A 22,175-nucleotide genomic window follows, 5' to 3' on the forward strand; every position below is an offset into this window, starting at 1 on the left:
TTCGGAGTGTGGAAATTAGGAGAAGGTGTGGAGTTAATAAAAGTATTAGTCAGAGGGCAGAAGAGGGGTTGTTGAGGTGGTTTGGTCATTTAGAGAGAATGGATCAAAGTAGAATGACATGGAAAGCATATAAATCTATAGGGGAAGGAAGGCGGGGTAGGGGTCGTCCTCGAAAGGGTTGGAGAGAGGGGGTAAAGGAGGTTTTGTGGGCAAGGGGCTTGGACTTTCAGCAAGCGTGCGTGAGCGTGTTAGATAGGAGTGAATGGAGACGAATGGTACTTGGGACCTGACGATCTGTTGGAGTGTGAGCAGGGTAATATTTAGTGAAGGGATTCAGGGAAACCGGTTATTTTCATATAGTCGGACTTGAGTCCTGGAAATGGGAAGTACAATGCCTGCACTTTAAAGGAGGGGTTTGGGATATTGGCAGTTTGGAGGGATATGTTGTGTATCTTTATATGTGTATGCTTCTAAACTGTTGTATTCTGAGCACCTCTGCAAAAACAGTGATTATGTGTGAGTGTGGTGAAAGTGTTGAATGATGATGAAAGTATTTTCTTTTTGGGGATTTTCTTTCTTTTTTGGGTCACCCTGCCTCGGTGGGAGACGGCCGACTTGTTGAAAAAAAAAAAAAAAAAAAAAAAATATATATATATATATATATATATATATATATATATATATATATATATATATATATATATATATATATATATATATATATATATATATATATATATATATATATAAGTTAACAATAATACAGTATTGATGTACACATCAAGGTCGGGTTGATGATCACACTGAAACATTTATAAATCACGTTAAAATAACACAATTAATTTTACTCCTGACTAGTGGTTGCTACTGTCCACTATACATAGTTCAACTGTCACTTGCACAAGTCTGACCTACTCCTCCTCTCTCTCCAGACCTGTCGAGGCAGACACATTATGCAGGTATCAAGAGATGAAGAAAAACTAGGAGAAAAGAAATCCTTAGTTAGATGCTGTATGACCCCTGCGGGTTTAGCTTTTCTCTATGGTTGCAATAATTTGCTTTTAAAAAAAGCAAGAAGTGCGATAGTACACAAATAACCCACATCCTAGGAGAGTAGTTTACGATAACGTTTCGGTCCGACTTATACCATTTACAAACGTAAATGGTCCAAGTGGGACCGAAACGTCGTGGTAAGCTCCTCTCTCCTCTGTGGGGGTTATAGGTGTATTCTTCCAGTCACGATATTATGCCTTTTTTGTTCTTTAGAAGAGTAATAGATATAATTAACCATCCCTAAGGGCTTTTGATCAAGGGAACAAGAGCTACCGTCCCTTGAGTCACACTTGATTACCTTCCATTATAAGACACAGGTTTAATTTACTACCATGTGTGTGACAGGTCACTGGACGTGTGGCGTCACAGCCTCGCCCAGGTGTGTGACAGGTCACAGGACGGGTGGAGTCACAGCCTCGCCCATGTGTGTGACAGGTCACTGGACGTGTGGCGTCACGGCCTCGCCCAGGTGTGTGACAGGTCACAGGACGGGTGGAGTCACAGCCTCGCCCAGGTGTGTGACAGGTCACTGGACGGGTGGCGTCACAGCCTCGACCAGGTGTGTGACAGGTCACAGGACGGGTGGATTCACACCCTCGTCCAGGTGTGTGACAGGTCACTGGACGTGTGGCGTCACAACCTCGCCCAGGTGTGTGACAGGTCACAGGACGGGTGGAGTCACAGCCTCGCACATGTGTGTGACAGGTCACTGGACGTGTGGCGTCACAGCCTCGCCCAGGTGTGTGACAGGTCACAGGACGGGTGGAGTCACAGCCTCGCCCAGGTGTGTGACAGGTCACTGGACGGGTGGCGTCACAGCCTCGACCAGGTGTGTGACAGGTCACAGGACGGGTGGATTCACACCCTCGTCCAGGACACATCGCTGGTAAACATCTTCACCTGAAATGTTATCCCTTAGCTAATTAATACGGTTCCAAAAAATATACGCATTGTGTACACTGTCCAGTATTGCGTACACTATCCAGTATTGCATACACTGTCCAGTATTGCGTACACTATCCAGTATTGCATACACTGTCCAGTATTGCGTACACTATCCAGTATTGCGTACAGTGTCCAGTATTGCGTGCACTGTCCAGTATTGCGTACACTGTCCAGTATTGCGTACACTGTCCAGTATTGCGTACACTGTCCAGTATTGCGTACACTGTCCAGTACTGCGTACACTGTCCAGTATTGCGTACACTATCCAGTATTGCGTACACTGTCCAGTATTGCGTACACTGTCCAGTATTGCGTACACTATCCAGTATTGCGTACACTGTCCAGTATTGCGTACACTATCCAGTATTGCGTACACTGTCCAGTATTGCGTACACTGTCCAGTATTGCGTACACTGTCCAGTATTTCGTACACTGTCCAGTATTGCTTACACTATCCGGTATTGCGTACAGTGTCCAGTATTGCACGCACTGTCCAGTATTGCGTACACTATCCTGTATTGCGTACAGTGTCCAGCATTGCGTACACTATCCAGTATTGCGTACACTGTCCAGTATTGCGTACACTGTCCAGTATTGCGTACACTGTCCAGTATTGCGTACACTGTCTAGTATTGCGTACACTGTCCAGTATTGCGTACACTATCCAGTATTGCGTACACTGTCCAGTATTGCGTACACTGTCCAGTATTGCGTACACTTTCCAGTATTGCGTACACTGTCCAGTATTGCGTACGCTGTCCAGTATTGCGTACACTGTCCAGTATTGCGTACACTTTCCAGTATTGCGTACACTGTCCAGTATTGCGTACACTATCCAGTATTGCGTACACTTTCCAGTATTGCGTACACTGTCCAGTATTGCGTACACTGTCCAGTATTGCGTACACTGTCCAGTATTGCGTACACTTTCCAGTATTGCGTACACTGTCCAGTATTGCGTACACTGTCCAGTATTGCGTACACTGTCCAGTATTGCGTACACTGTCCAGTATTGCGTACACTGTCCAGTATTGCGTACACTTTCCAGTATTGCGTACACTGTCCAGTATTGCGTACACTGTCCAGTATTGCGTACACTGTCCAGTATTGCGTACACTGTCCAGTATTGCGTACACTGTTCCAGTATTGCGTACACTGTCCAGTATTGCGTACGCTGTCCAGTATTGCGTACACTGTCCAGTATTGCGTACACTGTCCAGTATTGCGTACACTGTCCAGTATTGCGTACACTGTCCAGTATTGCGTACACTGTCCAGTATTGCGTACACTGTCCAGTATTGCGTACACTGTCCAGTATTGCGTACACTGTCCAGTATTGCGTACACTGTCCAGTATTGCGTACACTTTCCAGTATTGCGTACACTGTCCAGTATTGCGTACACTGTCCAGTATTGCGTACACTGTCCAGTATTGCGTACACTGTCCAGTATTGCGTACACTTTCCAGTATTGCGTACACTGTCCAGTATTGCGTACACTGTCCAGTATTGCGTACACTGTCCAGTATTGCGTACACTGTCCAGTATTGCGTACACTGTCCAGTATTGCGTACACTGTCCAGTATTGCGTACACTGTCCAGTATTGCGTACACTGTCCAGTATTGCGTACACTGTCCAGTATTGCGTACACTGTCCAGTATTGCGTACACTGTCCAGTATTGCGTACACTGTCCAGTATTGCGTACACTGTCCAGTATTGCGTACACTGTCCAGTATTGCGTACACTGTCCAGTATTGCGTACACTGTCCAGTATTGCGTACACTGTCCAGTATTGCGTACACTGTCCAGTATTGCGTACACTGTCCAGTATTGCGTACACTGTCCAGTATTGCGTACACTGTCCAGTATTGCGTACACTGTCCAGTATTGCGTACACTGTCCAGTATTGCGTACACTGTCCAGTATTGCGTACACTGTCCAGTATTGCGTACACTGTCCAGTATTGCGTACACTGTCCAGTATTGCGTACACTGTCCAGTATTGCGTACACTGTCCAGTATTGCGTACACTGTCCAGTATTGCGTACACTGTCCAGTATTGCGTACACTGTCCAGTATTGCGTACACTGTCCAGTATTGCGTACACTGTCCAGTATTGCGTACACTGTCCAGTATTGCGTACACTGTCCAGTATTGCGTACACTGTCCAGTATTGCGTACACTGTCCAGTATTGCGTACACTGTCCAGTATTGCGTACACTTTCCAGTATTGCGTACACTGTCCAGTATTGCGTACACTTTCCAGTATTGCGTACACTGTCCAGTATTGCGTACACTGTCCAGTATTGCGTACACTTTCCAGTATTGCGTACACTATCCAGTATTGCGTACACTTTCCAGTATTGCGTACACTGTCCAGTATTGCGTACACTGTCCAGTATTGCGTACACTGTCCAGTATTGCGTACACTTTCCAGTATTGCGTACACTGTCCAGTATTGCGTACACTGTCCAGTATTGCGTACACTGTCCAGTATTGCGTACACTGTCCAGTATTGCGTACACTGTCCAGTATTGCGTACACTGTCCAGTATTGCGTACACTGTCCAGTATTGCATACACTGTCCAGTATTGCATACACTGTCCAGTATTGCATACACTGTCCAGTATTGCGTACACTGTCCAGTATTGCGTACGCTGTCCAGTATTGCGTACACTGTCCAGTATTGCGTACACTGTCCAGTATTGCGTACACTTTCCAGTATTGCGTACACTGTCCAGTATTGCGTACACTTTCCAGTATTGCGTACACTGTCCAGTATTGCGTACACTGTCCAGTATTGCGTACACTTTCCAGTATTGCGTACACTATCCAGTATTGCGTACACTTTCCAGTATTGCGTACACTGTCCAGTATTGCGTACACTGTCCAGTATTGCGTACACTGTCCAGCATTGCGTACACTTTCCAGTATTGCGTACACTGTCCAGTATTGCGTACACTGTCCAGTATTGCGTACACTGTCCAGTATTGCTTACACTGTCCAGTATTGCGTACACTGTCCAGTATTGCGTACACTGTCCAGTATTGCGTACACTGTCCAGTATTGCGTACACTGTCCAGTATTGCGTACACTGTCCAGTATTGCGTACACTGTCCAGTATTGCGTACACTGTCCAGTATTGCGTACACTGTCCAGTATTGCGTACAGTGTCCAGTATTGCGTACACTGTCCAGTATTGCGTACACTGTCCAGTATTGTGTACACTGTCCAGTATTGCGTACACTGTCCAGTATTGCGTACGCTGTCCAGTATTGCATACACTGTCCAGTATTGCGTACACTGTCCAGTATTGCGTACGCTGTCCAGTATTGCGTACACTGTCCAGCATTGCGTACACTGTCCAGTATTGCGTACACTGTCCAGTATTGCGTACACTGTCCAGTATTGCGCGTATCCTTCCATTTTTTTAATATTCCTTTTGTTTCACGCATATTTCGACTTTTGTTTTCGGTATATTTTTGCAAATTTTCTTATGCATGAGGATTTATATTTTGCATAATTAATAAAATAATAATAACAATAATAATAATAAATTATTATTATTATTATTATTTCATCTTTCTATTTTTTAAGCATACGTATGTACATTAAGGAAATTAATATTAATTAATTAATTTTTTTTAGTTATAACTGTAGGGGTAAGATGCGCTTTTGAAACATTATATAGTTCCATAATTCCTTCCCATTAGTTCTGGTCTTGCTGAGGTTTCACAACCTTATTAATGAGTCTACCCATTCCATGGCTCACGTGGGTTTAGAGTGATTTGGAAGCAGTATTATAAACAATATAAGCCAGTACCGTAACTGGAACAATTTACAAGCAAACCGTTAACTGGATATAGATCTTTAGACGACCTTTCGATCCGTCCTAAACTGTTATGAAGCTGCACTCAAGTTAAATTTACAGGTGTTTTACAGGCTGAAGTTTTAAATTTATAAGCTCTTTATATTAAGTAGAGTAATATTGGCATACAGTTGTGCCAAATGATAAAGATTTAATCTAGGACAGAAACCATGTGGTAGCCGAATATTTCTTCCAGTGTATAGCAGTTAGGTTGTAGTCTAACTGAGAGAATAACTTAAGGAAAAAGACTAAGACGGTGTGGGAGAAGACAAAGAAAAAGGGATAGAGATGGATAAAGAGAGAGAGAGAGAGGGAGAGAGAGAGAGAGAGAGAGAGAGAGAGAGAGAGAGAGAGAGAGAGAGAGAGAGAGAGAGAGAGAGAGAGAGAGAGAGAGAGAGAGAGAGAGAGAGAGAGAGAGAGAGAGAGAGAGAGAGAGAGAGAGAGAGTGGGGGTGTCTCAGTACCTTCCATGACCATCAGGAAGGCATTGCACAATCTACTATGACTTTCATGGGTCGTTGCGCTTCTTAGCAGTTTACCAACGCTTGTGAATTTACAACATCCATTCCACTTATCAGAAAGAAGAAAACTGGAGACCAATTATTCTCTCTTTATTAGTTATATATCCTAGGGTTTCCAGCAAGAATAGGGAGCTTTCCTGGACTTCCTTAGGAAAGAGGGAAAAAGGGCCAAGCGGGTTTTGTAACAATGTGATAACTGATTCGCATGCAGTGAACAGCTTGATTACGTTATGTTATTTGTGTTGGTGGGGAATACTAATGGACAAGGTTTCGTAATGCGAGTTTTTCTTGTTAGTGTAGTTCAGTCTGGTGAGCAGTCTTGTAAGGCGGTTCATATAGAAAAGGATGAAGATGTGAGGGGCTAGGACGAAGATGTGAGGGGCTAGGACGAAGATGTGAGGGGCTAGGACGAAGATGTGAGGGGCTAGGACGAAGATGTGAGGGGCTTGGACGAAGATGTGAGGGGCTAGGACGAAGATGTGAGGGGCTAGGACGAAGATATGAGGGGCTAGGACGAAGATGTGAGGGGCTAGGACGAAGATATGAGGGGCTAGGACGAAGATGTGAGGGGCTAGGACGAAGATGTGAGGGGCTAGGACGAAGATGTGAGGGGCTAGGACGAAGATGTGAGGGGCTAGGACGAAGATGTGAGGGGCTAGGACGAAGATGTGAGGGGCTAGGACGAAGATGTGAGGGGCTAGGACGAAGATGTGAGGGGCTAGGACGAAGATGTGAGGGGCTAGGACGAAGATATGAGGGGCTAGGACGAAGATGTGAGGGGCTAGGACGAAGATGTGAGGGGCTAGGACGAAGATGTGAGGGGCTAGGACGAAGATGTGAGGGGCTAGGACGAAGATGTGAGGGGCTAGGACGAAGATGTGAGGGGCTAGGACGAAGATGCGAGGGGCTAGGACGAAGATGTGAGGGGCTAGGACGAAGATGTGAGGGGCTAGGACGAAGATGTGAGGGGCTAGGAATTTGCGTGAGGGTTGGAGAGAGAGGGTGAAAGGGCAGAGTTGAGTTTGTTTTATAAACTATTTCAAAGCAAAGGCAAAAAAATGCAAGGTCTACATAAAAGAAAGACAGAGAAGCAAAGCAGAAACGTTCTTAGCATCTACTAACTATACAAACAGCCGGAGCGAAAGAAAGCAAATAGATGAGCTAAGACTAATTGAAGGAAACGGATATAACTGCAATAACGGAGACCCGGTTCAATCAGGAAAATAGGGACATGCCAACCGACTGCCACATACAAGGGGGTATAAATTATTCCACACTGAAAGCGTCAACAGGAAAGGGGCGGAGTGGGTGTAGAGGGTGGTGTGTCATTGTGGGTGTAGAGGGTGGTGTGTCATTGTGGGTGTAGAAGGTGGTGTGCCATTGTGGGTGTAGAGGGTGGTGTGTCATTGTGGGTGTAGAGGGTGGTGTGTCATTGTGGGTGTAGAGGGTGGTGTGTCATTGTGGGTGTAGAGGGTGGTGTGTCATTGTGGGTGTAGAGGGTGGTGTGTCATTGTGGGTGTAGAGGGTGGTGTGTCATTGTGGGTGTAGAGGGTGGTGTGTCATTGTGGGTGTAGAGGGTGGTGTGTCATTGTTAGAGAAAACTTAAACTGCTGCACCTATAGTGATATAAAGACAGAAGGAATACACAGAAAATATAATTGATGGGTATGGAATGCTAATCTTAGATGTTCTTTACAGAACACCAACTTAGATAGTGATCATGGTAAACTAATATTAATATAAGACGATATTACTGAGGTATCTACATACGAAAATGTTTTTATGATGGAAGATTTTAACTTTAGTCAAACTGATTGGATCAGTTTAATAGGAAATCTAAGTCTAGTGACTTTCTTGATATAATCCAGGGCTGCTTTAAAAAAAAAAAAAAGCTTTTGTCAGAACTACCTAGAGGAAATAGCCTGTCTGATTGGTTCTAACAAACAAGGACTCTGATAAATAACCTTGAGGTTAATCAAGAGCTTGGAGAAAGGGACCACAAATCCCTTAGTTTCAATATTTCATCGAATTACCTTAATATAACGAAGTCAATGTCACCAATTTTTGGTGCTGCATATTACATAGGCATTAGGGATTACCTAAGTAGTTTAGATTGAAGTAACATGATTAGGGACTATCATGAGGGAGGCCGGACAGACGGTGGTGATGGATGTCAACATGATTTCTTTTTTCAAAGCGTTGTCCAAGTCTCCCAAACTGCACATATTCCTAATAAACTGAATCAAATATAAATGTATGAAAAAATATGCTAAAACCATCTTATGGGTGAGACAAGAGGCATTTACAGGTGAATCAACAGGTAAGTTTACCTTAATGACCGATATATTCAGCTGAAGAGATAAATAAAAAAAGAATGAGAAACCCAAAAGAGAATATGAAATCAAGAGTTGCAGGGGAATCAAAGAACTACCCAAAAGGATTTCTTTCAGATATCTAGGAGCAAAATTTGGGAAAGGATAAGCCCACTTAAATGTACCTACGTTCAGATTAATTAGTAACAAAGAGATGTACTATTTTTAATATTTCTTCTATTATTATACACGAAGATAAAAAATTAAATCACTGAGATCAATAATTATACAGGTCAGAACGAAAATAAATTATTGCAAGATAAAATGCTAGTGACATTGTCCTCAGACATCTAAACAGACTGACACCAAACAAGTCACCAGAACCTGACGGACTTTTTCTCAGGAGTTCTAAAGAGGAACTTAGCAACCCATTAGCTAGTCGCTTCAACAGAGAAAACTTTCCCAAGAAAGAAATTTTCAACGTAAGGCCCGTAATCACTAGGAGTTGGCTTTAAGGTAATAAAAATTATATTATAGTAAATTTTAGTTTGACTAGGTTATAAATACCCCACACAGCGAGTGAATTACACACACACACACACATAACAAGTGGTTTTTGAATCATTAACAGAACTGCGGCTGGCCAAGATTCGATCCTGCGTTCCCATTTCCCAGCCCTGTGAGAACAGGACACAGTACGCATCACTATTCACTAAACCACAAATTGCGGTCCGGTGGATAGGGTAATCCAATAAATTTAAATTGTCATCAATATAATAGTGACTGGCAATGGGTTAATTGCGAAGAAAATTAATAAGTAATATAAAAAAGTAAAAGACAACACAGTCTTACGAAGTACTACAGCTGATGAAAGAATGTAGAGACTGAATCAGCTACAACGGTAGAACTCAAAGTTGGAAATCAATAAATAAGTCATGGAAAGGCGGAAAGTCAGGAGTATTGTGGAGAGAAAAAATCTGTCGTAAGCTGTCTAATGATCATAAATTATGTAGATATATGGCATAGGATTTACCATCATTAGTTAAGAGAGAGATCACTAGTAGAATTATGTATGAAAAGATAAATGGTGAGAGAGACGAGGAAGGGAAATAAAAGAAATTGTAAGGCCGGAATGAGTAAAGTACGTAGTTAGAAAAAAAGTGAGAAAGTTGGGTAAGACTGGAAAGGTCAAATAATGAAAAAACTAAAGCTGGATGAAATTAAGAGAGAGCTTATCTCATGATGAATATGACACATGTAACATCTGGGTATCTTTATTGACGAGTCGTTTCACCTGCGCATCAGCCTTTTTTTTTTTTAATCTGTAACATAAGCGACTATTATACCGCAGACGATGGAAGAAGAGGAGAGGTTATTTTGAACTGTTCAGTCCCTTATATCAAGATTAAGAGAGAACAGGGACCTCAGTAGTAATGCAGGGACTACAGTGGAAATAAATCACTGCTTGATTTTACCCTCATCCTATATATTATTACATAACGTAATAATATATGAGTGATAACATCATCTGTGTGCCCTCACAACCATGGTTATAAAACCATGTATGTTACATATTAATTGCCTAAATATAAACTTACATACTACAGGGGAGACTGCGGAGTGCGAGAAAGGGACTAAAATAGGGTACTGCGAGGATTGGAGAGGGGTGCGGTGAAGGCAGTATGGATCACCATCAACACTGTCACTCCCATGGACGGGTGGCACGTGCCACGCCCAACAGTGCTTTGTCCACACCTCACAGTACACTGCACTGCTGTATGTTACGTCGTCACTCCTCAGGGTAGACCACCTCGCCCTCACACAACATTAATAACGCCAGGACGAACTTTAATGAACGATATTAATCCCTCACGGCAAATTCAATTTATAACTGACAAGTGTTTCTTGTATTTATCTTTTATAATCTTTCAGAGTATAAGTCAAAACAAAGACAAAGTTGCTCACTCAATAATACAGGATGAGAAAGAAAATAAAACAGAACTAGTGTCCGAAAAAGTAGCTTCGGGGACACTTTTTGAAGGATTCAGGATCAAAGGTGTCGGGAAGGATACAAGGGTCGGGGCTTGTTCCCACACTAGTTGCGAACTGAAGAAAATAAGACGGTGTAACACTATTTTAGTGTGAGAATATAGTGCTTTGCAAATATCATGAGAAAATGTGAATAGTAATGGCCCACAATTGATTTATCTCGGGCCTCTGTAACAATGGATAGAGTATATATCTTCATGGCATTTACGGTTTCCAAGCTCTTAGTGCATTAGATAAGTTTTATTACATTATCCCTGCACAATACGAACAAGTTTATGAGTGAGACATATATGCAGTACTAGGGAATCTTTATTAATGAGAGGTTTTGCCTGCGCACCAGGCTTTTTAATTTAATACTAGAGAAAGTAGTAGAGGAATATTTTTAAGGTGCTCGGTCCCTTAATCTTGATATAAGGGACCGAACAGTTCAAAATAACCTCTCCTCCTCTTCTATCGTCTGCGGTATAATAGTCGCTTATGTTATAGATTAAAAAAAAAAAAGGCTGATGGCCAAGCGAAACGACTCGTCACTAAAGATACTCAGATGTTACATGTGTCATATTCATCATGAGATAAGCTCTCCCTTCAAGGGGGCGGTGTGCCTTGAGCCCCCTTGGTGCTGGGGGGGCTAATGATTCAGGGAATTGGAGCAACCTTCCTCTTCCACGGATCAAACCTGATTATCTAAAATTCCTCAGGCAGTGTAATATCCCTACAGGTTTTCCACTTCCCCATTAATAATAATGATAACACTGAGACGAATTTTTACATTTTTCCCAGACTAGGTAACATATTATCGAGCTACTTATTGAATCATACTTCACCAGATGATTGTCGTTTTGTTTTATCATTTAAGGCAACCCTTCGCACGCTCTCGGGGGTAACTATACAATAAAATATCCGCATGAATTCTTTCCTCATGTGTGAAGCGATACACAGCTAGCGGATTTAAGGCTTCAGCGCCGCTTAGCGGGAAGAGCCTAGCGATGACACTGCAGTATGAGGCTAAGGATGCTAATTAGTAGTGTGAAGTTAGCGATGCCAGTCAGTGGTGTGAGGTTAGCGATGCTGCTATGTAGTGTGAGGCTAGCGATGCTGCTATGTAGTGTGAGGCTAGCGATGCCGCTCAGTTGTATAAGGCTAGCGATTCCGCTCAGTCGTTTAAGGCTGGCAATACCGCTTAGCGGTATGATATTAGGAATACCCCATTATTCTTCGAATGCCTGATGGAAATGAATTATTATTATATTCACAAGAGATGGCCCGTGGCCTGGTAGGCAAAACTCTCGCCTCACACACTGAGGGTCCGTGGTTCCATTCCCGGCAAGGGGTGAAAACATTGGGCGTGTTTCCTTACACCTGTTCACCCATCAGTAAAATGGGTACCTGGGTGTTAGTCGATTAGTGTAGGTCGCATCCTGGGACAAAATTGACCTAATTTGCCCGAAATGCTCTGCATAACAAGGGGCTTTCATTATAGTAGTATGTCATGGAAGACAGCTAGGTCTGTATGCTATGTACTTGTAGAAATAAAGATATTATTATTATTATTATTGTTATTGTAACGCTTAAGTCATTTATAACTTTGGGCAGTGTACACACAGCCTGCGGACAATAGTACTCAGAGAACTCCATGAGAATTGAGATTTTAGACTGCCATGAGACAACCTCTCCTCCATCATGTAGGAATAGCCATATGTCTGCAACCCATTAAAAATATCAGCAGACTACCACTAAACTTCGGCTAGGCAACAGATCTTTAGTTCACAGCACCACTAATGTAATAAAGTTGGGTAGAATTACCGACAATATGTAAAGTAAAAGGACACAAGTGCAACTGATGTGACATTTTATTGTGGCAACGTTTCACTCTCCAGGAGCTTTGTCAAGCCGTTACCGGCTTGGCAAAGCTCCTGGAGAGCGAAACGTTGCCACAATAAAATGTCACATTAGTCGCACTTGTGTCCTTTTACCACTAATGTAGATACGTATAACAAATTGTCAGAAAAATTATTCTAACACTGCATCACTGTTTACTGGAATATGAAACACTAAGAATTTTGGGTACACATTTTTGTAGATATTCAAGAAATAGCCAAATGTTTTTCATAATGACATATTAGAAAAGTATCTCAACTTTGCTTATTGCACCACTTCACTAATCTGATTGATCTGTGTCAAAAAAAAAAAAATAATGATTTAACCAAAGTAACATTGGGGCCCGGTTTATGGATTCACTGAGTGCCTTAACATGGTATGTTTGTTCTATCTCTCCACTGCCACCCACACGATAAAACTATCTAATAAAAACATGTATTAGTTTAATAATCAAAGTTGCTGTTATGGAGTCCCTTACGATATTCTAGAACCTCTTGGTTTCTTAATTCTTGGATGGGACAGTCGTCAGTCAAAATAAAATATGTAAGTGTTGTAAGAACTCTTTGAAAAGTCAAGTTTTTGTAAGAAATTTCCGTTTTTTTTTTTTGTTATAAGAGAGCTCAGGAAGACGGTGAAACCTCCGCCTCCACAAACCATGATGTACCCTGGGCGCCCACCGTCACCCTCACTACCATGGCGTAACCTCTATGCCCTGACTGCGCTCCAGCACCGCCTAGGTGACTACGATGCTGCTTAAGGGGCACGTCAGTTCCCTTGTTTTCTAAGATGTTATTTTCCCCCTATAATCTACCTTGTCCATAATTACTATCGCATTTACTTTGTCTGCTTTTATAAGGTGAAGTGTAGGATCTATTCTTAATTCATGGTATAACTTAACCAATTTTTGAGAACAATTGTGTTGCAGAGGTCCGAGCTTTGCTCAGACCCTTGCAACACAATTGTCCTCAAAAATTTGTTAAGTTTACCATGAATTAAGGGAAGATCGTAGACTTCACCTTACGAAAGCAGACAAAGCAAATGCGACATTAATTATGGACAATGTAGATTATAGGGGAAAAATAAACATGATATTAGGAGACAGAAACTCATGTGCCTCTTAAGACAAAAAGTTACCAAAATGGCACCGGGTATAGCAGTGGAAAAGAGGGTTGCTACTCTTCAGGATGCCCGCTCTAAATCCTTTGTTCAAGAGCATCATATGACGTGTAGACCTTTAGGAGCGGTTTCCATAATTTTAAATGAATGAAAGGCACCGTACAAAGTGTTTAAGACTACAGTAAGCCATAGGGAAAGAGGGAGATTATAATAGTTGGTGGTAATGAGGTTACATGACCTGGAAGTGTGCTGCCATCTGCAGCCTCACGCCGGAGTCTCAAGACTGGAATACTCCCCTGCCACGCGCATGAGATTTCCAGGAAATATGTCTAAATTATGTTTTGTTACTTGCAATGCGGTTTACTTTCCGGTGATGGAAGCTATAATATGTAGTGGGTTTTACTAATAACTTGCTAACTTTCCAACTTTAAACTTGTTAATTCTACACGTTGTAATAAGTTTGGAGTATGAGATGTTTGGATGTACTGTCAAGTTCATCTCGCGTCTCCGACAGTTGATAGTTCGCTGTGGTGGGAGTAAGTACTTACTTTGGTGCAACATCAAGCCCATAAACAGCCAATAAAAAAAATGTGCTAGCATTAGTCCTTTTCAAGTTTAATCAAGTGCTAGTGAGCCCCGTGAGTGGCGTGTGTGCTGGAAGCTGCGAGAACAGGTGTTGACAATGTTAGTATCGCGGGTGGTGTTGGTAGTGGCGGTGGTGCCCTACCTGGTATGGGCACAGCTGGGCGGCCCACCTGATAACTCTGCCACGGAGAATTGTGAATGTTCTCCAGCGTGTGAGAGCGGCGGTGGGTGTCGAGGGCGTCTTGTAGCGAGGGAAGACTGTCCATGTTGTCGGGTATGTGCCCACCAGGAGGGGGACTCCTGCTCTCTGCCCTCCATGCCCTGCGATGTTGAGTTCGGCCTCGTCTGTTCTTCTGAAGGTGTTTGTAAAGGTAAGGGAAATATATCTTTTCCCCCTTGCTCTACTAGCTTCACACTAACCTGCTCTTCTCCCTCTACACTAACCTGCTCTCCTCTTACCTTCCCTTCATACTATCTTGCTCTTCTCTTCCCTCTCCCTTCACATGAACCTGCACTCCTCTCCCCCGCTCCACACACATTCCTAGTTTCAACACTGATCTCTCTCATACTGTGTACAGTCTTACGTCAACCTCTACGGTACTGTCTTGCCTTCTTCCCTTTTATTATCATACCATCTGTATCATACTGCTTGCTTATACCATACGTTTTCTTAGTGTTAACGAAGTGCTTTACTTTTCCAAACCCTTCAAATGTAAGTAAGTTTATTCAGGTATACACAAATACGTGAAGGGCTCTTGATTTAAGGAATTGGAGTCACTCGAATTCCTTGCTTCAGACCTGATTATTACCATCCATTCTGAAGGCGTAAGACCACGGTTTAGCGCCTCGTTATTTTAATAGTATACACCTAGCTCTTACACCTCGCACATTACCCTACCACTTTCTCCTTCCTCAAATTTAAACAACACTATAAATAAAGTGTGACTCGAGTTGGAACCGAGGGTAGTCACACCTGTACCCCTGCATCTCTACAGTGATCTAGGTGGCAGCCCCACCCGTACCTTACATATTTAAGTCACTTCCTGCCTTGAAATTTCCCTTCTTTACCTCTCTTCCTTCATACTGCCCCGCTTTCTCCATCACTGCTTCCTTACCCTCCCGTCCTCCTTCCTTTAATATCTCCTACTTTCAAGTCTGACTGTACATATGCGAATAGACCATGGAAGGGGATAGAACCAAGAGATTGAGGCCTATCAGTGTAAACCGTCGTCAGAAGCTAGGTCATTAAATGAATTTCCTAGGGTTTAACTAGGAGTTTTTCCAATTCTTCGAATTTTTAGCTAAATCTTAGTTCATTGAATGACCTGGCTTCTGACGACGGTTTACACCAAGAGTAATGCGTTTAGCATCTTTGGTTTACCCTGCTTTGATGGGAAACACCGATGGCAATATACGTAAAATATATTCCAAGAAAGAAACCCTCTTTTCACAGTTTATATAAACTACATAGAAAGTGCAATAAATAACAATTCAAGATCGTCGACGATACAGGAATATGCCTACAAATAAATTCATAGAAGTATTCTCAAAAGTTTCAGGATGACAAGTTAATGTTGTAGCCAGAAAAGTAAACATGAAGACAGAAAATAACCTCTACAGTTATAAATTAAATCATGTAGACCTTAACCAAACTGGATATGAACTAACTTTTGAGTCCTGGCTAACGTAAATCTTAAGCCCCTTTCAAAATGGAAGGAAGGATGCTTTGATGGTGTTAAAGGGCTTTTGATCTAAGGAATTTGATTTGCTATCCCTTATACTGGGTCAGTCCTTATTACCTCATGTATCAGGTGCTGTAAGATCCTGACGGGTTTGGTGCTTCCCCGTGAATATTAATCTAAAGTCAGTAAAACTAATGAGCAGCTAAGTTTTATATCAGAAGGTTAGGGTATGTAAGATTTGTCAGGAAACAGGACAAGTGTTTCCTGACCTGGGTCTTAGTCATATGATGACCCGCCGATGGAGCTTTTGGTCATCTGACCCAGGCCTTCCGCTGGCTTACCGGTCCACCCCTTTAGAGATTATGGTTATAATTATAATAATTTTTTTATTCTATATCAAAAGGTATACGTAGCAGAATTGGTAAGGTTATACAACATTACCTACCCCAGATAAAATCTTGTTTTTATTATGGGTATGAAGGGTGGAAGGCATTTTCACAGGTGGAGGAGAGGGGGCTGGGTATAAGCTGAGTTAAGCACCTTCATCCGCCACTTTTTCTGAAACATAATTACCAACAGCACCGAAACCATCGTGACCACCAAAACCAACACTACCAGTATCATAACCTCCATCATTATCACCACAACTACCGCCATAGTTATAATCCACATCATTATCACCACAGCTACCATCATAGTCATGACCTCCATCATCACCACCACAGCTACCATCATAGTCATGACCTCCACCATCACCACCATAGCTACCATCATAGTCATGACCTCCACCATCACTACCACAGCTACCATCATAGTCATGACCTCCACCATCACTACCACAGCTACCATCTTAGTCATGACCTCCATCATCACCACCACAGCTACCATCATAGTCATGACCTCCATCATTATCACCACAGCTACCATCATAGTCATGACCTTCATCATCACCACCACAGCTACCATCATAGTCATGACCACCATCACCACCACAGCTACCATCATAGTCATGATCTCCACCATCACCACCACAGCTGCCATCATAGTCATGACCTCCATCAGAATAACTATCACTAGCACCATCATGGAAGACTTCATCCCTACGTCCATAAGTACTATCATAACTTCAGCCTTCAGTATTGCCACCACAACTATTACTACCACCATCATAACCATCCTTACCATGACATCTACTATGGTATCTACAACTTCTACCATTATCACTCTACCCTCCAACAATATACAACAACCACGACTGCCAACGCCATAGTCACATTCCCTTCAACATAACACCAATATCATTAAACTCATTATCACAGTCACCACCTCCACCAACATAATTACCGCCTCAGTCATTGTAATTGTCACTACCAAAACTCCCACCACAATAATCACAGCTACCATCATAACCACAGTCTCCGCGAATGTAACCACTAGCATCACATTCACCAGTGGTATTGCCTCGTATCTCATTGATAGCTTTGCCACTTTAGTACTTAAGTAGAACTAGAACACTTAAGAACGTTCACATGACGATATCACTCTTGGCAAGATACTTGGATATTAAACCACAGGGATTCAAAATAATTGTTTTGTGGAATTCCGCTATTGGTGAAGGGGTTGCATCGGTTGATTGAATTCAGAGTGGGTCCCCTCAAGGAGGATGTGGCTTGATTGTGTTGAAAGGCTCATGGTGCAAGGAATTGCAGCTATCCTGCACTACCCCCACCCCTTTTCATTTTCCAGGCATCACGACCCTTATGGTTTAGAGCTTTCCCGTTAAAGTAATAACTGATTTATATTTGGCGCTTATTTTTTTTTAGCTTTAAACTGTCCTCTTTGACTGTATTTGACCTTTTTCGTGTGCATACCCCTCAAGGGAGGTTCCTTGATGCTAGTGAAGGGCTCTTGATCTAGGGAATTGGATCTGTGCTCCAGTTCCCTGAATTCAGCCTGAATACTTTCTATCCCCCCCGCACATGCGCTGTATAACCCTACAGGTTTAGCGCGCCACCATAATTATAATAATCTCGTGTGCATAATGCCACTTATATGTTTTTGGCACAATGATGATATCTCACCTGGATGTTATCACTCAAGGTTTTCATTAAAGTTCGCGGAATTTATCAAGAAAGATATTTTTACGCATGGTATAACTGTGTGTGTGTGTGTGTAAGAGATGCTATAGGATGACACAGCAGATCCCGTGATGGCTGCCACCCTCGCCTTCATTACGAGATGAACAGCTGTGTCAGGCTCGTGTATGGCGCGGGTTTATCATTCACGAGTCAGGTGTCAAGGACTCGAGACCACGACTTACTCTCTCCTCTTCTCTCAGACTTGCTTAACCGTAGGTAGTGCCACTATCAATGGTGGCATTGGCACTGTCAGGCAATGTTTCATTAACATATGAGTTCCTGCATTATTATATTTGCGGGGAAACGCTAAATCTGTAGGGGTCATACAGCGCTTGAGAAATGGGAGGTAATTAGGTTCATTTCAAGCAAGGGAAGGACACGTCCAATTCCATGGATCAAGAGCTCCTCACCAGCATCAAGGAACCTTCCTTGGAAGGAAATAAGCTCGTACTGATACAAATAGGAAAACAAGTAGTAAAAAGTCTTTAAAAACATGCAGTCCAGATTTATATAATATGTACATTTCAAATATAATTAAAAATTTATATTATATGCACAATTTGAACTGCACGTCTGAAAATGTTGCTTTCATGTACATGTCTGTTGAAAATGAACTGACTTGAACACGTCATCCTAAGAACTCCTTATTCTAGAAACACATACATTTTATTTAGAAGATGCAGACTAATGTGTAGGTTAGACATACTCTAGAATTGCTCTACGTCTCACATGACTTACTGGCGCCATGTAAACAAGTCAGCAACATTGTGGCGCTAGTGTTGCTCTTGTCCTAGAATGCAGCCACAGTGTTTACGTAAATTCGTTTCAAAATTCCTCATTAATACACTTCTAATTTGTTTATTAAATTTCGCTGTTTTTTATATAGGTATGTATTATGATAAATTTACTATATGTGGTTCTTTGAACTTAGGAAAATACGAAATTCGTGGGATAATGTGCATGTCCTGAAGAATAAATTGTTGGGTGAAGCGAGAGATGTGGCGATGGGTGGAGAAAGTGTAGAGTTGGAGATAAATGAGAGACCTCGCATGTTTCTGCACTCTACCCCAGGGCCACACTTGATAAACTCGATATTCATTAAGAATTGAAAGAAACCCTAATCACGTGCCTCAAATATTCTATGGAGAAGCATAAACAATGAAGTCATTCTACAGTCATCAAAAAACACTGATATTGCCCCACTCCACAGTGGTGGTAGTGAAGCCATGAAAAAAAAAAAAAACTATAGACCAACTTAATAAGTGTTAAGGAACGACGACTCTCCAACACCTCCCTTCTTGCATAAAGGGGATTACCAACAAACCCCTAGCTGTCTTCAAGAGTGAATTAGACATTTTCCTCAAAACAGTTCCTGATCACCCAGTTTGTAGTGCATACATTGAACTGCGGGCGGCGGGCACTAACAGCTTGATCCATCTGGCCAGCAACCAGGAGACCTAGTCTGAGACCGGACCGCGGGGGTGGTGACCTCTGGAAGCCACCCAGGCAGAATGTGTGGTAAAGAGGAAGATTTTGTATTGGAGAGAGATCTTGGCGTAGTGTGGTCGAGACCTTTGTGTAAGTGTGGTGGAGAGGGAGTTATTGGTGTTGTGGTGGAGAGATCGTTGTGTTTTGTGGTTGAAATAGATCGCTCTTTTGTGTGGTGGAGAGATATCACTGTGTTGTGGTGGAGAGAGACCTTGGTGTATTTGATATTGTGGTGGAGAGGGATCGTTGTGTTGTGTGGTGATGAGAGATCGTTGTGCTGTTTGGTGGAGAGAGACGTTGATGTAAATATGGAGAGTAAAATCTTGTGTGGTGGAGAAAGACCTTGGTGTAAGGGTGGTGGAGAGAAAGATCTTGTGTGGTGGAGAGAGACCTTGGTGTAAGGGTAGTGGAGAGAGAGACCTTGGTGTAAGTGTGGTGGAAAGAGAGAGAGATCTTGGTGTGATGGAGGAGATAGATTTATAGTGTGTGTGTGTGATCTTAGTGTAAGGGAGAAAGAGAGATGTTAGTATGGTAGAGAGGGAGATGTTAATATGGTAGAGAGGGAGATGTTAGTATGGTAGAGAGGGAGATGTTAGTATGGTGGAGAAGTAGAGCTTTGTGCATGGTGCGTTGAAATCGCCCGCCGCCATCGGCCGGTCCTGCTACGCCGTCATCCCATCTCTGGGGTCGACGCACACTTACCTCCAACACACTTCCTGCTTTCTGGTGGAGGTGGTGCTGTTGTTTTTGCCTCAACTGATGCTACTGTAGGTAATGCTGCTGCTGCTGTACTCTTTGTTCTGGTGGTGGTGGTGATGCTGTTGTTAATGCTGTCGTAGCTGTGCTCCTTGTAATGGTTGTGATGCTGCTGTGCTGAGTCTCGTTATGCTGTGCTGGCCCTACTGGTGGTGATGCTACTTGTGCGGCTTGTGTTGTTGGTGACATTACTGTTGCGGCGCTTTGCTTCTTTCTTTACATATATACATACACATATATATATATATATATATATATATATATATATATATATATATATATATATATATATATATATATAGATATATATATATCGTCGTTGGTCCCGACGATGAGGGGGTACTTGTACCTTCTCCCATGGGAGACTTAGGTCTCAGACACTCCCAAGACAGGGAGCCAAGGCCGGGCCACCACTTGGAAAAGGCCGGGGCCGGGAGAATACCGGCGAATCTTTAGTAATAATAATCGTATAAATCTGAAACATAATAATGATAGCTATAAACAAGCTAAACGTTAAATGACTCGCGAAATCGTATGACACAAGTGCAAACAAACCATACCACTGGCGGGGACTCAACTAGTTGGATGAATCTTACTTTTGCCAGCTGGGCCAGTGGCTTACGCGCTGGCCTGGAGTTTTACGACACACTTGCCATGAGTTCAATCCCAACTCGTTGCATGATTTTTTTTAACGTTAAATACCCGTGAAAATCCATATATATATACATGTTTATATATATATATATATATATATATATATATATATATATATATATATATATATATATATATATATATATATATATATATATATATGTATATATATATATATATATATATATATATATAATATATTAATATATTTAATATATATAAATATAAATATATATATATATATATATATATATATATATATATATATATATATATATATATAATATATATATATATATTTATAGATGGGGTTGTAAGAGAAGTAAATGCGAGGGTCTTGGCAAGAGGCGTGGAGTTAAAAGATAAAGAATCACACACAAAGTGGGAGTTGTCACAGCTGCTCTTTGCTGATGACACTGTGCTCTTGGGAGATTCTGAAGAGAAGTTGCAGAGATTGGTGGATGAATTTGGTAGGGTGTGCAAAAGAAGAAAATTAAAGGTGAATACAGGAAAGAGTAAGGTTATGAGGATAACAAAAAGATTAGGTGATGAAAGATTGAATATCAGATTGGAGGGAGAGAGTATGGAGGAGGTGAACGTATTCAGATATTTGGGAGTGGACGTGTCAGCGGATGGGTCTATGAAAGATGAGGTGAATCATAGAATTGATGAGGGAAAAAGAGTGAGTGGTGCACTTAGGAGTCTGTGGAGACAAAGAACTTTGTCCTTGGAGGCAAAGAGGGGAATGTATGAGAGTATAGTTTTACCAACGCTCTTATATGGGTGTGAAGCGTGGGTGATGAATGTTGCAGCGAGGAGAAGGCTGGAGGCAGTGGAGATGTCATGTCTGAGGGCAATGTGTGGTGTGAATATAATGCAGAGAATTCGTAGTTTGGAAGTTAGGAGGAGGTGTGGGATTACCAAAACTGTTGTCCAGAGGGCTGAGGAAGGGTTGTTGAGGTGGTTCGGACATGTAGAGAGAATGGAGCGAAACAGAATGACTTCAAGAGTGTATCAGTCTGTAGTGGAAGGAAGGCGGGGTAGGGGTCGGCCTAGGAAGGGTTGGAGGGAGGGGGTAAAGGAGGTTTTGTGTGCGAGGGGCTTGGACTTCCAGCAGGCATGCGTGAGCGTG

General features: G+C 42.2%; 1 protein-coding gene across 12 annotated transcripts in view; it reads left to right on the forward strand.

The window, feature by feature from the left end:
• The first annotated feature begins 14,241 nt into the window (after positions 1-14,241).
• sas (stranded at second) overlaps positions 14,242-22,175 on the forward strand; it is a 375,038-nt gene continuing 367,104 nt past the window's right edge. For all 12 annotated transcript variants that reach the window (XM_053770852.2, XM_070096094.1, XM_053770855.2 and 9 more), the window contains exon 1: positions 14,242-14,696. In XM_053770852.2, the coding sequence (XP_053626827.2) occupies positions 14,423-14,696 (274 nt within the window). In that variant the 5' untranslated portion in view covers positions 14,242-14,422. The remainder of the gene's footprint in view (positions 14,697-22,175) is intronic.

This window comes from Cherax quadricarinatus, chromosome 4, assembly GCF_038502225.1.
Source record: "Cherax quadricarinatus isolate ZL_2023a chromosome 4, ASM3850222v1, whole genome shotgun sequence".
NCBI classification, from domain to species: domain Eukaryota; kingdom Metazoa; phylum Arthropoda; class Malacostraca; order Decapoda; family Parastacidae; genus Cherax; species Cherax quadricarinatus.